Source organism: Canis lupus, chromosome 27 (genome assembly GCF_011100685.1).
Source record: "Canis lupus familiaris isolate Mischka breed German Shepherd chromosome 27, alternate assembly UU_Cfam_GSD_1.0, whole genome shotgun sequence".
Taxonomy (NCBI): Eukaryota; Metazoa; Chordata; class Mammalia; order Carnivora; family Canidae; genus Canis; species Canis lupus.
In genome coordinates, this window is record NC_049248.1 from 29200420 (window position 1) to 29217598 (window position 17179).

General features: G+C 40.8%; 1 protein-coding gene across 7 annotated transcripts in view; it reads right to left on the minus strand.

Annotated features, from left to right (window-relative positions):
- Positions 1-3923: 3923 nt before the first annotated feature.
- The window catches only part of DENND5B (DENN domain containing 5B), a 199377-nt gene continuing 186121 nt past the window's right edge, over positions 3924-17179 (minus strand). For 6 of the 7 annotated variants that reach the window (XM_038577198.1, XM_038577194.1, XM_038577197.1 and 3 more), the window contains 4 exons: positions 13917-13999; positions 13571-13697; positions 11492-11666; positions 3924-8777 (listed from right to left, as the gene is read on the minus strand). In XM_038577198.1, coding sequence (XP_038433126.1) covers positions 8594-8777; positions 11492-11666; positions 13571-13697; positions 13917-13999 — 569 coding nt within the window. In that variant the 3' untranslated portion in view covers positions 3924-8593. The remainder of the gene's footprint in view (positions 8778-11491; positions 11667-13570; positions 13698-13916; positions 14000-17179) is intronic. The other variant, XR_005380009.1, reaches the window with a different exon arrangement.

Sequence of the window (17179 nt, forward strand, 5' to 3'; positions counted from 1 at the left end):
AGAAATTCTAGCTTCATCCTTCCAGTTGTTCAGGCCAAGATCCTTAGAGTCATTCCTGACTTTTCTTTCGCTCATCCCCCACATTTAAACCATCAGGAAACCATCTTTGGCTTTTTTTTTTTTTTTTTAAAGGAAAGTAGATTGCTTTTACTTTTTTTTTTTATTTTTTATTTATTTATGATAGTCACAGAGAGAGAGAGAGGCAGAGACACAGACAGAGGGAGAAGCAGGCTCCATGCACTGGGAGCCCGATGTGGGATTCGATCCCGGGTCTCCAGGATCGCGCCCTAGGCCGAAGGCAGGCGCCAAACCGCTGCGCCACCCAGGGATCCCCATCTTTGGCTTTAGTTTTAAAATATACGCAGTACCCTTCTATCACCTTCATTGCTACCCCTGTGATCTTCTTTCTCTTAGACTACAAAAGCCTCCTACCTTAACTGCAGTTAATCAATATTTTTAAATTAAAGTTAATATTTTATTTATTTTTAAACATTTTATTTATTCATGAGAGGGGGAGGGGGGGGAGAGAGAGAGAGAGAGAGAGAGAGAGAGAGAGAGAGGCAGAGACACAGGCAGAGGGAGAAGCAGGCTCCATGCAGGGAGCCCGACGTGGGACTCGATCCGGGTCTCCAGGATCACGCCCTGGGCTGAAGGAGGTGCTAAACCGCTGAGCCACCCGGGCTGCCCTAAAGTTAATATATATATATATATATATATATATATATTTTTTTTTTTTTTTTAAGATTTTATTTATTTATTCATGAGAGACAGAGATAGAGGCAGAGGGAGAAGCAGGCTCCATGCAGGGAGCCTGACGTGGGACTTGATCGCTGGTCTCCAGGATCACACCCTGGGCCGAAGGCAGGTGCTCAACCGCTGAGCCACCCAGGGATCCCCTAAAGTTAATATTTTAAAGGGTAGTTATGAAAACTGCGTAGATAGCTCTGGACCAAGTTCAAATAGACATGGAAGACAGGTCTGTAAAGCATTGCACCATAAAGTTTGGAGATATTTGCTTTAATCGTCTCATCTTTTTCTTCTGCATCTTCGTGCCCCCCTCCTTTGTTTCTTCTGTAACTGAACATCAGGAACTGGGGCAGTTATCAGTTTACTGCAGCTCGGCTCCAAATCTACCCTTTATTGCCTGTTCTGCAACAATGAAGCTAGGCCCTCTTGTAAACATTTCTCCTTTGCCAGATGGCCCAGTGTGAACCTTTGCCAGTGGAACGCACTGGAGAGGCACTGAGGAGGGAACCCTCCCCCCTTCTGCTGTGCTCCGCTCTGCGAGCCCCTGCGGCAGGAAGCTCCTGGCCCTTGTGGTGCTCAGCAGCCACCCTTGTTTGGCACTCCCTTGGGTGGCTCTCCGGTGAGTCTTACTGGCACAGTACCTTTCCATGGATGGCCTCCCAGCAAGTTCTGGGATATGGTACCTCCCTGCGGATATGGCACCTCACAGCAGATTCACAAGTGCCACTAGTGCAGCATTTCAGTTAACTTTTTTGACATCTAATGGACCATGGTTGTGGCCTAACAAAATCTGGCCCTAAGCCTGAGGGAAATGGGGCATTTTAGGTTTGGGCTGGCCTCAGGCCTAGGGTTAGTAAGCTACTCATATAGATACTATTCTTGTGTTTTTTTTTTTTTTTTTTAATTCTTGTATTCTTGAGTTTTTTATTGCTTGGTAGCAAATCATTATTATTTCTTGTTAGAGTTTGTGATGGTTAAAAGTTATGTATCAATTTGGCTGGACCATGGTGGTCAGATATTTAATCAAAATCATTCTGGGGATGGCTACGTGGCTCAGTTGGTTAAGCATCTGTCTTCAGCTTGAGTCATGATCCCAGGGACCTAGGATTGTGTCCTGCTTTGGGCTCCCTGCCCAGTGGGGAGTCTGCTTCTCCCTCTGCCTCTGCCCCTCCTGCTATTCATGCTCTCTCTCTTGCAAATAAATAAATATTAAAATAGAAATATTATTCTGAATGTTTCTATGAAAACTTTTTTTTTTTTTTGGTGAAATTAATATTTACATTGGTGGCCTTCAAGCAAAGCAGATTACCCTTCCATAGCTTGGGGGGGGGGTGGGGCTGAACAAATCATTTGAGGGTCTAACAGAACACTGACCTCTGAGCAAGAAAGAATTCTGCTAGAGGACTGCCTTTGGACTTGAACTGCAAGTCTTCTCTGAGTGCCCGACCTGCCAGCCTACCCTGCAGAGTTTGGATTTACCAAGTCTCTACAATTGCATGAGCCAATTCCTTAAAGTCTCTACATACACACACCATCTCTTGGTTCTGTTTCTGGGGAGAACTCTCATACATAGTTTTTTACATTATTATTATTATTATTAAAAGGTTTTGTTTATTCATGAGAGACACACAGAGAGGTAGAGACACAGGCAGAGGGAGAAGCAGGCTCCATGCAGGGAGCCCAACGTGGGACCAATCCTAGGACCCCAGGATCACACCCTGAGCCGAAGGGAGGGGCCAAACTGCTGAGCCACCCAGTGATCCCAGTTTTTACATTAAAACACCCCTTTTGGGGCACCTGGCTGGCTCAGCAGGTAGAGAATGCAACTTGATTTCAAGGTCATTAATTCAAGCCCTACAGTGAGCATAGAGCTTACTTAAAAAAATAAAAATATAAAAATTTAAAAAACACCTCTCTTCAAATAGCTGTGTGGTTTCTGTCTCTTGATTGGACACTGACAAATCCTCATCCACATATGCAAATGCCTACTAAGCTTTTCTACTGGGATATCTAACAGGTATTCTAAACTTAGGTCCAATAGTAAGCTTTTTTTTTTGTTTTGTTTTTACCTTTTAAAGATTTATTTATGAGAGAGAGGGAGGAGAGAGAGACAGCATGTGGGGAGGAGCCAAAGGTGAGGGAATGAAGTAGACTCCGCTAAGCCCAGGGCCTGATGCGAGGCTTGATCTCATCACCCGAGATCATGATGTGAGCCCATATCAGTAGTTGGATGCTTAATCAACTGAGCCACCAGGTGCCCCCAAAACATAAGCTTTTGATATTGATCCTAACTTGTTTCTCCTGCACTTTCCCAATTTCAGTAATGCCTGGAACCATTTTCAGTGAGGAGGCCTTCTCTGGCTAACCCACTTATAATTGCAGTCCCCCTCCAGGCAGCCCTAATCACACTTTCAATCTCTTCTTTGTTATCTTATTGTTAACTACAATGTGTATTACTTCTCATGTTTATTGTGTAACTCTTCCATTAGAATATAAAATCCAAAAAAAAAAAAAAAATTCTGTAACAGCAGGAATTTGATGTTTAAAATGCCATGTGTGAAAATAAAAATAAAATGCTAGGTGTCCATAACTTAATGCAACGATTTAAGTAATGCTTACAGTGAGTAGCCAATGAATCTTTGCTTTCTATTTTTATCGTAGACTATAATGGTAGTTATGTTTGAGTGTTTTGTTTAAGAAATCCTTCCCTTGGGACGCCTGGATGGCTCAGCGGTTGAGCGCCTGCCTTTAATCTGGGGCATGATCCTGGAGTTGCAGGATCGAATCCCACATCGGGCTCCCTGCATGGAGCCTGCTTCTTCCTCTATGTCTCTGCCTCTCCCTCTGTGTCTCTCATGAGTAAATAAATAGAATCTTAAAAAAAAAAAAAAAAGAAGAAAAAAAGAAATCTTTCCCTTTTCCAGGTTCATAAATACATTCTGTATTTTCTTCTAAAACGTTTGTTTTTCCTTTTTAATTTAGGTTATTAGGTCAAGAATTGATTATTCCGTATGGTGTGAAGTAGTTTCAAAAATTTTTTTAAAACCATTAACCATTTCTGGATAACCAGTTGCACAGCAGGCTGTATGTTTACTATATAATGGTTTCGGTTTGTTTCTCTACTTTTGAAGTCCCTTGCCGCTCAGTATTAAGATTGTATAATAACAAAGCAAAACAAAGTATCAACCCCACAGTTTTATTTGTAAAGAACAAAGCATGAAAAGTCATATTTAAATGTACTCCAAAACCTGAAAAACCCACGTCAGTTTCTCTGATATGTATGTTAAAGTGCTTGATATCACAATACTCTTTAAATTTTATATTATGTTCAGATGAGGAAAAAAAAATCCAGTTCTGATGCATTGTTAACAATACAAAGAAACACAATATAATTTAAATGCAGAAATGTTCATTTTTTAAAAAGATACACAGGGTACATTTATACAGGGTTCAAGTGTAACACAGAGAGTTTTTTCTATGTTTAACACCCTCATTTGATTGACAACAGAACTCCTTACCATACCTCTCTACTGTCAACAAGATTTGGTTTGGATTAGACCGGAGCCACATACATATACATTCAGGAAAATGGATGAAGTGAGATTCTCTCCTACCATAACCCAAGGATGCCCTGGGTTCCTTCAAATGAGGAGAAACTTTTTGATACATATTTTTTCTCACTCTGGTGTCAACTGCTCAATGTGATACATTTCTGGAGCTAAGCTTTACTCTGTCCTTGAGAGGATGATCAGCTCAAGGAAGATCTGGGAGTAGGAGTTTCTTGGATTCCTCCGATCACATCATCAGCACTCTTTTCAAAAAGGCTTGGAAATCCAAGAGATTTATAAATGTGTTTTAATAGGAATAAGGGACCTAGAAGCTTATTATTTGTTTCCATCTCCTTATAAGCTAAATGGTGGTGTAACAAACACTTATGTAAGGAACAGGGAGGGGCTTCAAAACAAACTGATGACTTTGGGAACAGGATTCACTTTATAAAAGTAGAGAGGAGCTCGAGACCATTCTCAATGAAGGTGTGTTAATACTGAACTATAAATAGCTAAGGTTCAGATTGTCCTTTCAACATAGTGAAAAGGATAGCTTCTGCAAACCTCACAGAGAAAATACTCACAATTCTCAAAATGAAAATCTACTGAAAGATCATAAATCTTAGCAGAAAGAAGATATTTCAATTAAGCGCTATACTCTCAATGCTGTCAAATAAATACTTCCCTGGGGATCTGAGGTCCTCGTCTGTTGCCTCATGTTTCAAAATATCTTAGAGGTGTCAACATAGACTACACATAAACTGTTAAGTATAGTCTCTACCCCTCTTTCACTTAAATTCACATACCACAGTGCTTTATTTCAAAAAAAGGAAAAACAAGCAATTCAGTATTTCCCCTGTATCATTCACGTAGTGTGACAGTTCATTACAATTCTTTTTTAAAAACGCAGGTTAAAGTAAATACCACAGAGTCACAAAGGTTCAAAAACGTGTGAGAGGTTTAAAATAAATTTTAGAGGCAACTGCAAACTTTTGCACATTTCAGGTTTCTTATATCAAATTCTTGATCCCAGTGGGAAAGAGGAAGAACTTTTGTTCCCTGTAGGCCAACCAGAACCCCACTTTATGCCACTCCACACTGAGCCTGGGTCATCTTTAAGGTGCTCGTGAGCCCCAACCAGGGCACTGCTTTCCAGAGTCACACGTAATATACCAACAACAGTGTCGTGCCACCGTCGGAAAGCTTCCCATTAGGAGGTTTGGGACATTTGGAAAACACTTCAAAATCAGATGTTTCAAGAGGGAACATTTTTGGCAATTATTTCATTTCATTTCATTTTATTATTATTATTTTTTAATCGATTATTTCATTTTAAAACAATTTCCTCTCAAGCTATTATTATGTGAAAATACTAATTATGGTTCCAGGCATTACTTTTAATTTATTCTGAGGAAAAAAAAGTCAATTATAAAATTGTTTTTTACTTAACTTTAACTTTGAGGTGTGATTATGAAGCAACATACTAATTCAAAAAATTAATATAGCAAAAAGGATACCTCTAACTGGGTACGGTCCTTCCAAAAGTTAGCTATATACACTTATTCTGGTAAGGGTTCTGCTACTGTCCTGTTCAAAATATCCTGGTATTGGCTTAGAGACAGTGATAAGCCACATAAGAACGAAGTCTTATTTCTTCAGAGTTGTTTCTTTTGTGACCTCAAACTCTGCATAAGCATCCTTTTTATTCATTAGCTTGGATCCTAAGGACTTTTTGTTTCCAAATATGAAATTTCTTCTGAAAGCCTGAGATTTACCATAACTGGCCAATATTCAGAAGAATGGGCTGTAGGCTATTCAAGCAGCTCACAAGGAGGTCCCTACCTGTTTGGAGCCCTGGCTGTATCACTGGAATAAGTATATGGGCTTCCAAGGGGACCAATTTAGAGGGCCCAGCATTCTAGAGGATGTGTCAATTCTGGTGTGACTATTTCTTTTGAAATTGGTCATTTCCACTGTTATGGTCATACTACACAAAGTGGGATAAGGCTTTAGGTATAACTTTTTTGGGGGTACTACTTTTTAATGTAATGTTTTTATTCACAGGCCCCAAATCCAATTTTGCTCCCAGTTTTTATAACAGCTATAATTCTCAACCACTTGAGAACAATCTGTTAAAATGAATGTTAATTCTTATAAACGACTATTATAAATGAATATTAACACGTATTTACTAGCTGTTTGGGTGGATCCAGGGGTAGAAAGACTATTAACATGAATGCCTCTGAGCTTTGGTGTAATAAAAGACATGAGTTCTAGACTCTTGCGTTGTCACTGATCAGCTGTGGGGCTAAGTATTTAACCTCTCTGATCCTCAAGTGTACCCATCTATAAAACGATGACTCAATGCTAGCATGCTAACCTAGGTCATCTCTCAGCTGCCCAGTGTGTGCCAGAAATACGGCCTTATGAGAAAAGTAGTAAGAATAAAACTCTGCACTGATCATTCTATGGTTTCTGATGACTGCAACACAAGAACCCTGTGGGAAATAGGTCTGGATGCCTCCCATGACAGACTTTCCACGTCCCTGGAAGAGCTACACCAATGCAGATACCCTTTTGCCCCAGGAGAACAAATCTCCAGTCTACCCAGGTCACCCAGAATAATCTTCTTAAACCCTTTCCATGGGTTTCTAAATGCTGCCTTCAACTCCCACACTGCTCTGCAAGTACTAAGTCACATATTAAAAGGGGATGCGCCTTGGTTACCCCGGCCGAATACAGTGTTTGATAAAGGGAGTGAGGCACTTGTTTCATTACCTTCTTCCTCAAGGAAATAAGGGAAACAACACTGCTGGCTAAAGCCCAGGACCCTCAAGTTTGTACAAAGGTCCTGAGAGGCCATGGCTTTGCTTCTCAGCCACAACTGGGAATAAAACCCAGAGCTCTGCTGAGGCAATTTCACTGCTAACAACGTGTGAATGCCTAATTAGTTACAGGACCTGCCATAAATGAAGACTTAAGGTAATGAGCTAACACCACATTTATTTAACTTCCTTATAAAATACCAAGCTGGAAAGTTACAATGTTTGGTCTTTCAAAACTGTTGCCTCTTGTTCTGCTTCCATTTTTGTCCATCTATGCTTTCCTAGCTGTTACCTTTTCTGGGCCAGTTGTTTTATATTATTACCCCTTCTTAAAAAGGAACACAGAACTTGCCCTGAAACACCCAGAAAGGGTTCATTCTTTCTCTTTCCCAGTTATTTGCATTATCATGGTCAACAAATACTTTCACAAAAACATTCCAAGCTACACAGAGCCCTCCTCCTTCTTAGACATTCCTTCCATTTCCTGAGAGGGGGATGGGCTCAGGAAGGGGGGCTGCTGGAACCTAACAAAGACAGGGTTGGAGATTATCCTGGAGGTAAGGAACTGCTGCAGGGTTTAGATGGCCAAATTAGCAGTCCAGAATCAAACTGCCGATTGCAGTTCTTATAACTAGGAGATCAACACTTTGAAATTCACATCTCTTCAAAGTACCTCACATAACAAGAATAAAAATGCCAAGAATGAAGCTAGTCTAGGCTAATCTTTCCAAAGTGTAAAGAAGTTATAATCCTACAATTTAACATACTTCTCGGGGCTTTGTGTTCTCTTTCCAGTTCAGCCAAGCTCCTGGGGTCCAGTATTTAAAATATTTGAATTGTATCATTATCTTGTGCCGGTGGAAAAATTTTTCCAAAAGACTGGAAAAATGACTCAATTCAAATGTATGAAACCATGTGTAACTTAAAAATAGAAGTGAGGACTATCACATACAGTAGGTAAAGCTGTTTACATTCACAATACAAAGGATTGGACTCGCCAGGATGGATGGCGATGACGTAACAATGCATTCTGGGTTCCTTTGTGATACCTGGAGGGAAAAAAAAAGCCCAACTGGGTTGCACTGTAATTACATGTTTACTGGCTTCTTCCTGGCTAGCACCACTCTTCCCCTCCCCAACTCCCAATGCGGTTGAGCTACTTATTTTAAGTCACAGGAATATTCAATCTAAGAAAAGTATCTTATTAGAGTAATATAATTTCTTAAAGAAGATAGCATATTTACACACATCTAACACATGAAAATACTCTATTTTATACTAAATTCCAGGTTCAAATGAACTACAATACAGCATTTTGCCTTGTCTGCAGTGTGAGGATTATTCAGATTGGGGAATACTGCATGATGCCCCTGCAGTGACTCACTACCTTGTCAGACAAGTCCAAATCAGTCCCCATAGCTGGGGAAGGTTCAGGAACAAGGGGTCTGGACTGAGAGTTTCTAGTCATTTGGGTTACACATCCACTCCTTTGATGAGTGATCCTTCCAAGACTATGGTGAAGTCCTGAATGGTCTGCAGAATGCGGATGAGAGAGTTGACAGTCATGCGGTCTCGCAGGAGGGCACTTTCCTCGTACATTCGGGTAATGGCAGGACACTCAGCCAAGAGTGGGATCCACTGTGGGAGCAGGCGATCCCTACAGATTCAAAGAAAAAGAAGTCCTGAGCCCTGCTGACCTTGCTGCAGAACACACATATGAAAGATTTCAATGGGAAGGAGTAGGGCTGGAGGGAGCAAAATCTAGGCAAGTTCTGAAGTCAGCAGAGAGGAAACCAAAGTCAAGAATTTGGAAATTGCTGGTTAAATGTCATTTTGTGTTTCTTTTTTACTAGGGTGATACTCAGACATCTGTGGCAAGGTATGCCCAAATATACTGACTCTTTGGGAAGAAAGACTGACTACATTAAACAGTTGGGATTAGCATTTAAAAAAAAAAACTGACACAATGTAACAAGGAACAAAATCAAAGCAGAAAAATACTAAGTAGATTTTACAAACCAAAATAGGGGTTGCACTGGTCTAATAAGTCAGATCAGTAAAGAGATAAAGGAAGATAAGGATCATGTTCAAAAGGAATTTTATTTTTAATTTTTAAAAAATATTTTATTTATTTGAGAAAGTGCACAAGTGAGCATGAGTGGGCAGGTGGAAAGGGGGGAGAGGCAGAGGGAAAGGGAGCAGCAGATTCCCAGTTGAGCAGGGAGCCCAATGTGGGGATCCATCCTAAGTACCCTGGGATCATGAGCCAAAGGCAGATGCTTAACCATCTGAGACACCCAGGCGTCCCTCCAAAGAAATTATATTTCTCTCTCTCTTGTATGAGAGGGAGGGGAGGGAGGGAGGGAGCGGGGGAGGGGGAGGGAGGGAGGGGCGGGGGGGAGGGAGGGGGGGAGGGAGGGCGTGAGGAGGGTGGGGAGGCGGAGGGATGGGCGTGAGGTCAGGAGAGGGAGAGGACGGATAAGGGGAAGGAGCGGTACCGTCGGAAGAAGGAGCACCTTCCGTCCTTCATAGTATTCCTCTCATTCTCTTTTGTTTTTCTTTCTTTCTTTCTTTCCTTCCTTCCTTCTCTCTCTCTCTCTCTTTCTTTCTTTCTTTCTCTCTTTCTTTTTCTCTTTCTCTCTCACAAGAAACACACAGAGAGAAGCAGATACATAGGCAGAGGGAGAAGCAGGTTCCCTGTGGGAAGCCTGATGTGGGACTTGATCCCGGACCCAGGATCACGCCCTGAGTCGAAGGCAGACGCTCAACCACTGAGCTACCCCCTCAAAAGGAATTTTAAAAGCATAGCTGAAATTGGCCCCTTTTATTATGAAGAAATACAGAACTTAGTTCTATAAACCAGTTGTTCCAGGAGGATAACATCTCAACCTCTGGTGTGTCTTGACGTTAATTATCTGTCACTAAGTATCTAAGACATCTTTACTGAGCATCTCTCAATATGCCTTTCCCCTTCCCCCTCCCCTTTTTAAAAGTTTTTGTATAGTCTCTACACCCAACGTGGGGCTCGAACTCATGACCCTGAGTTTAAAAGTCACATACTCTTCTGACTAAGCCAGCCAGGCACCTTACAACATGCCTTTCATGACAAGAGCAGCCATAACCAGGCCATCCTGAATCTCTTGTTGGGGCTCTAGGGCTGCAGAAAGAAACAAACACGCAAAGATAACTTAATCTTTTTCTTGGGGTGCTTGGGAGGCTCAGTCCTTTAAACGTCTAGCTCTTGATTTTGGCTTAGGTCGTGATCTCAGGGTTGAAATCGAGTCCCGTGTCAGGTTCCACACTCAGCTGGTAGTCTGCTTGAGATTCTCTTTCTCCCTTGCCCTCTGCCCCTCCCTTGTACTTTCTGTCTCCAAATAGATAAATCAATCTTAAAAAAAAAAATAAAACAAGCTTATTCTAAAGGTCTATGTGTTTCATTTCTTACAACTGTGATAGTTGTTTTAAAATGAATGGAATTTACAGCTCCTGTGCATCATTTTCAAAAAATAAATGGATAGGGAATTGTCTTAAAGAGAAGACTTTATATAGTTAAAGAAACAGGTTCCACGCAGGGAGCCTGATGTGGGACTTGATCCTCGGTCTCCAGGATCAGGCCCTGGGCTGAAGGTGGCGCTAAACAGCTGAGCCACTGGGGCTGCCCTAGAATGTTACTAAATTTAAAGCAACATGGTGGTATACTGTAAATATATATGCATCTGCTGGTGTGTCAAATTCCTTACCAAACTACCTACTGCCTATCTACCTACCTTTGGAGCCAGTGTAGTAGAATGGTTCAGAGTCCTCAAATGAGACTGGGTATAAATCTTGGCCCTGCCTCTTTCTGGCTGTATAACCTTGGGAAAGTGGGATCCCTGGGTGGCGCAGCGGTTTAGCGCCTGCCTTCGGCCCAGGGCGCGATCCTGGAGACCCGGGATCGAATCCCACGTCGGGCTCCCGGTGCATGGAGCCTGCTTCTCCCTCTGCCTATGTCTCTGCCTCTCTCTCTCTCTGTGTGTGACTATCATAAATAAATAAAATTAAAAAAAAAAAAAAAAAAAGATAACCTTGGGAAAGTTTGTTAACTTAGCTGTGCCTCATCTATTTTCTGTGTTCTCATCTACACAATGAGGTTACCAGTTGCTACTTCAGGTAGTGTGGTAGTGAAGTGATAGGAGGATTAAATGAGAGAATGAACGTAATACATTTAGCAAAGGGCCAGCACGTAGCAAGGATCCAATAAACAGTAGTGTCATAATAAAACTAGGAATGAAAGAAGCCCACGGGAGAGCTTTGGAAGGAGCATGATACACCCTTCTAGATTCTTGTCCAACACATAACAAAGATAGGGAAAGTCAAGAATTGGCTTTATACCGTGTTCCAAGGCAAACTAAAATCTGGAATTTGCCGTCCTTTCCAATGTTCCTGGGTGCAGTATTAATAGCATTTACATAGTGACAGAAGGTCTTGCAGGATGATTTCTGAATAAGGACATCATCTTCATTGTCTAGAATCTGGTCAGTGGTTTCAAAATAAGCAACCGCTTTCTCTGGGGAAGGGAGTCAGAATGATATCACAATACACATTAATACTTCATGTACAGAAAGAGTAATCACTTAGTTTATTTTGGAAATAGTAATGATGCTTTGCATTATAGTCCAGAAACCAAAATCATTACTTTATCATTGGTTTCACAAGGAATTATAGAGATCCATGTTTCCCAGTGGAACAATATGCTCCCAGGAGTTTATTTTCTAATCTAGACCACATTCCAAAAGGATAGAAAGTTTACTCTCCTTAGAATACCTTCAAGCAATGGAAATTGCCAAAAAAGAAAAAAAATGGACTCCTCTATCAAGAATCTTCTAGGAGTAACCAGCCAATACATAGTAGCCATTAAGATGGTGCCCTCTGTTGTGGTTATAGAATGGCTAATACTTTGCAACAAAATCCTTGAAATGGAACTGATTATTGGGGGATGGAGGTGACTGGGTGACGGGCACTGAGGTGGGCACTTGATGGGATGAGCACTGGGTGTTATTCTATATGTTGGCAAATTGAACACCAATAAAAAAATAAATTTATAAAAAACAAAAAACAAAGAAATGGAACTGATTAGGAAATCTGAGGAAGAGATATGTATGCATATCAGAAACAGGAGCAGTAAGATTCTAGGCATTCCAAAAGAAAAAAAAAATCACTCCTGGAGGCCTAGCTCTGTCAACCTTTTCTTTGTCTAAAAATTCTAACTTGGATAAAATCAACTACTTCATCTAGACCATATTTACAAGACACAAAATGATTAATCACCCCTCTAAAAAAACTAGGAATTCTAGAAGAACCGCATACCAAAATAAAGATTACAAAGCTTATTTAGCATGCTGGAGCAGCACACTCCAACAGAACTTTGTGAGATGAATGAAATGTTCTATAACTGCAAGGTTCAATTTAATAGCTCCTAGGTAAGGCAGGTGTGACTAAAGAAGTGAATTTTAAATTTAATTTAAATTAAATCAGTTTAAATTTAAATAGCCACATGTAGCTAGTGGTTACCATACTGAACAGTATTAAGCTAGAATAATCCTTCTAAAACCTAAGTTATATTATGTCACTCACTCCTGACTCAAAGCCTTCTAATGATTTCCTATTTCAATCATGATAAAGACCAAAGTCCTTCCAACGGCCTAGAAATTCCTCAAGCACCTGGCTCTGGCAGTAAACAGCCTTCTCTCCCAATATCCTCTAACTCTGTCTCCCTCACTCTGCCCCAGTCACACTAGTCTTGCTATTCCATGAAAAGGCCAAGCACACTTTCACCTTGGGACCTCTGCCCTAGCAGTTCTCCCAGCCTGCAGTGCTCTTTTCTGATATCCACATGGCTTGATTCCTCAATTCCCTAAAAATCTGTGTTCAAATGTCACCTTGTCCACAAAGCATCTAACTGCCCCACTTAAGAGCACTCTCCACTCCATGTCCTGTCACTCTGCTCTATTTTTTTTCAGATCAACCATCGCCTTCTAACATACTAGATGAATCACATACTTGTTGTGTCTTTGTGTATTGTCTGGGTTCCTGCCCCCACTAGAATATAAGTTTGTCAACCATAGCAATTTCTGTGTTTTACTTATCTCTAGATGTGTTAGCTTTCTTTTTAAAGTAAGCTCTATACTCAATGGAGGGCTTGAACTCATGACCCCGAGATTAAGAGTCCCATGCTCTACCAACTGAGCCATCCAGGTGCCCCCTGATGTATATCTCAAGCATCCAGAATAGTGTCTGGAATATTATGGACACTATAAATACTTGCTGACTGAATGAAAAGCTAATTTGATATTTATTTCAAAAAATGTACTCCATTGTCACTAACTTTTATTTGCTTTAACTCCTGGATCTTTGAGTTTTCTAAGAAACGTTTCAGTGACCTTATAACAACACACATCTGCTTTGATTTACCTATGAAGTCCCAGATGAAGACATTCTTGTGAAAGATGCGGGCAGATTTGAACCCATGATGGAAGACTTGTTCAAGTGCCACAACCAGTCCATTTTCTCCACACAGCAACACCGTGAGGCTTCCTCTCTGTAAAGCGAAATATGCAGTGCCAAAGAATAATCTGCTGCATTTATGTTTAAGAAGACACTAGAGAAACAGGTGCTGAGTGAGGGCAACGATGAAGCATGTTTTGTAGCTATTACAAAGCTTACAAATAAAAATTAACATGCCCTCTCTACTGCCTTATGTAATATGTATAAAAATGGCTTTAAAATCCTTTATATTAAGTGTTATAGACTATCATACCTCTTTTTCAGGTTTGTGAAAATGTTTCACAATATTGTTCACAGCTTCTCCAATTCCTTCTTGGATCTGTCCAGCATTGGGTTCTGAAAAAATAATGAACAGTGGCTGAATTCTCATGCAAGGGAAATAAACCAAAGTACTATGGGGTATCACCTGTGTCCACCCATGCAGGAAACACTTCACCACAGCAGGCTGGCTTGTCAGGGACTCTGTGAAACTTGCCTCAGGCCAGTTTGGCCAAGTGGGAGGCATCTTGGCACAAAGGAAAAGAATCCAAGAGACCCTTAGATTCAAATCCCAATCTTGCCACTTGCAATCTATAACTTTGGTTAAATGTCTAACTTCTTCTGAGTCTGAATTGCGTTAACCTAAAATAGGGAAAATATACATCTCATGTGTCACTGGATAAAGTGAATGAGATATGACAGATGTCAATCCCTGGCATGGCACCTGTCACACAATGCTAGCAAGCCCCTGGATCTGAGGAGTGAGATGGGAAAGACCCATAGCATCATTCCTTAGGTATCTCCTTAGCCTATCTACCTGAGTCCCTTATTGGGCAAAGAAAGGTTTGTGAAGCTCTGAATGGCTAATCTGAAATCTGTTTTTTTTTTTTTTTTTAAAGATTTTATTTATTTATTCATGAGACACACAGAGAGTGAGAGACACAGACACAGGCAGAGAGAGAAGCAGGCTCCATGCAGGGAGCCTGATGCGAGACTCGATCCCAGGTCTCCAGAATCACACCCTGGGGTGAAGGCGGCGCTAAACCATTGAGCCACCCGGGCTACCCTGAAATCTGTGTTTTTGCTATTGTGCTTTAAGTAAAGGGAAGGGGTGCCTGGTTGGCTCAGTTGGCTAAGTGTCTGCCTTCAGGTCAGGTCATAATCCAAGAATCCCAGGATCGAGCTCCACATTGGGCTCCCTGCTTGGCAGGGGAGTCTGCTTCTCCCTCTACTCCACCCCCTGCTCATGTTCTCTCATTTTCTTTCTCTCTCAAATAAATAATTAAAATCTTTAAAAAATAATAAAATAAAGGGAAGAGGACAGCCAGGTATACTGAGGCACCTAAAGCCCAGAACTGCTTCCCTTTCTGGCTACTCAGTCCATCTGAGCACTGCTTCGTTTGCCCTGCCTGCACACTCTCAGGCCCTGTTCTTTTTTTTTTTTTTTAAGATTTATTTATTCTCTCACAGACTGAGAGAGGGGCAGAGACATAGGCAGAGGGAGAAGCAGGCTCCCTGCAGGGAGCCCGGTGTGGGGCTCGATCCTGGATCCCGGGGTCATGAGCTGAGCAGAAGGCAGGTGCCCAACCGCTGAGCCACCCAGGCATCTCTCAGGCCCTGTTCTTGAGGGAGGTGTGCTGGGCTGCTTGAATGGGACCTAAATTGCCTTTGCCTCCCTAACCCCAAGAATGGTTAAGAAGAAAAAGGATTTTAGGGACAAAGTAGGTAACAAGAGAAAAATTAAATATTTGATAATTTCTTGTGGTGATTAACTACTAAATTTAATACATGTCATACCATAAAGGACAAGCTACACATTCTAGTGTTTAAGAATCTTTGTCATACTGCTGGAGGATTTCTCACATAAAACACTCTTCAGGTAAAGCTCAAGTTAAGTTTTTTCTATACCAATAATGATTGAAGGACTGACTGATAACTGTGGCCTCTTCAGCTGCTAGTTATTTTTTTTCCTTTTTCTGAATATATATATTTTTAATTTCTTAAAGTAATCTCTTTGCACAGGATGGAGCTTAAACTCATGACCCCATGATCAAGAATCATATATGATCTGACTAAGCCAGTCAGGTGTCCCTGTTTCTCTTTTAAACATGCAAATCTATTTTGAAAACTTTTATTCATTCTAAAACAGCACTGTACTAATCAGTAGTATTTTATTTTATTTGTTTTTAAAGATTTCATTTTTTACATTAATCCCTACACCCAACATGGAACTCAAGATCAAGGTCTTATGCTCTACTGATTGAGCCAGCCAGGTGCCTCTAATCAATAGTATTTTAAAACTCATTATTTAAAATTTTCTACTCATTGGAGGCACCTGGCCTTCGACTTGGGTCATAATCTCTGGGTCCTAGGATCCGGCCTGCATCGGGCTCCCTGCTTGGCCAGGAGTCTGTTTCTCTCTCTGCCCTCCCCCTGATAAATTCTATCTGCCCCCTCAGATAAATTAATAGAATCTTAAAAAAAAAAAGAATTTTCTACTTATTGAGTAAGGAAAGGAAATATGACCAAAAGTGGGAGATAAGGCCTCTCAAAACAGTAATGTCCCACTTAAACTGGGACTGTTTTAGAAGTTGTAATAATTTGGATGGACTGGGTTGAAATCTCTCAACTTACTCTTTTAAGTAAATTTAGGATTACATACAATAAATTCACCAATTTTAAGTGCAATTTGATGAACTTTGATAGATGTATAGTCATGCAAGCACCACAATCATAATGTAGAAAATTTCCACCAACCCCAAAAAACTCCCCATGCTCCTTTTTGGTCAATCCTCTTCCCTAACTCTCAACTCCTGGCAACTGCTGCTCATGCTTTCTATCATTATTATATTGCCTTTTCTAGAATTTAGTATAAATGGAACCGTATAGCACCTTGTTCTTTGTTTCTGTTCTCTTTCACATACAGTAATGCTTCTGAGATTCACCCATGTGTTGTTAGATGTATCAAGTTTGTTCATTTTTATATGTTGCAGAGTGGCATGCCACTGAGTAGATACAGCATGCTCTGCTTATCCACCATTCCCCAGCTGGTGGATACTGGGTTGTTTCCATTTTTGACTAGTATGAATGAAGCTCCTATGAACATCTGACTACAATCTTAGTGTAGCTACATGTATTAATTTCTCTTGAGTAAAAGTTTAGGAGTGGGATTCTGTGTCAAGTGTATGCTACCGGTCCGCATGTCTTTATAAGAAACTGCCAGACTATTTTTCCTCTTGCATTCCCACTAGCAATGTCTGAGCATTCTGCTGCTCTCCATCCTTACCAGTATTTGGTGTTACCAGTCTTTGTAATTTTAGTTTTTCTAGTTAGTGTGTGGTGTCAAGTTTACTTTTGAAGGCAACAAGGAATTAGGAATCAGGGGAATAATTGGAGAAAGAATAGGGGGGATTTTTAGACTCTATCATTCTAATAGTTAATATATCACCATATGCTAATATATGGATAGGGACGGAAAATACCCAAGGAAACCTCTTTGTTGGTAAACTAAGGAACTCTCAGGTACTGTTGTTATTC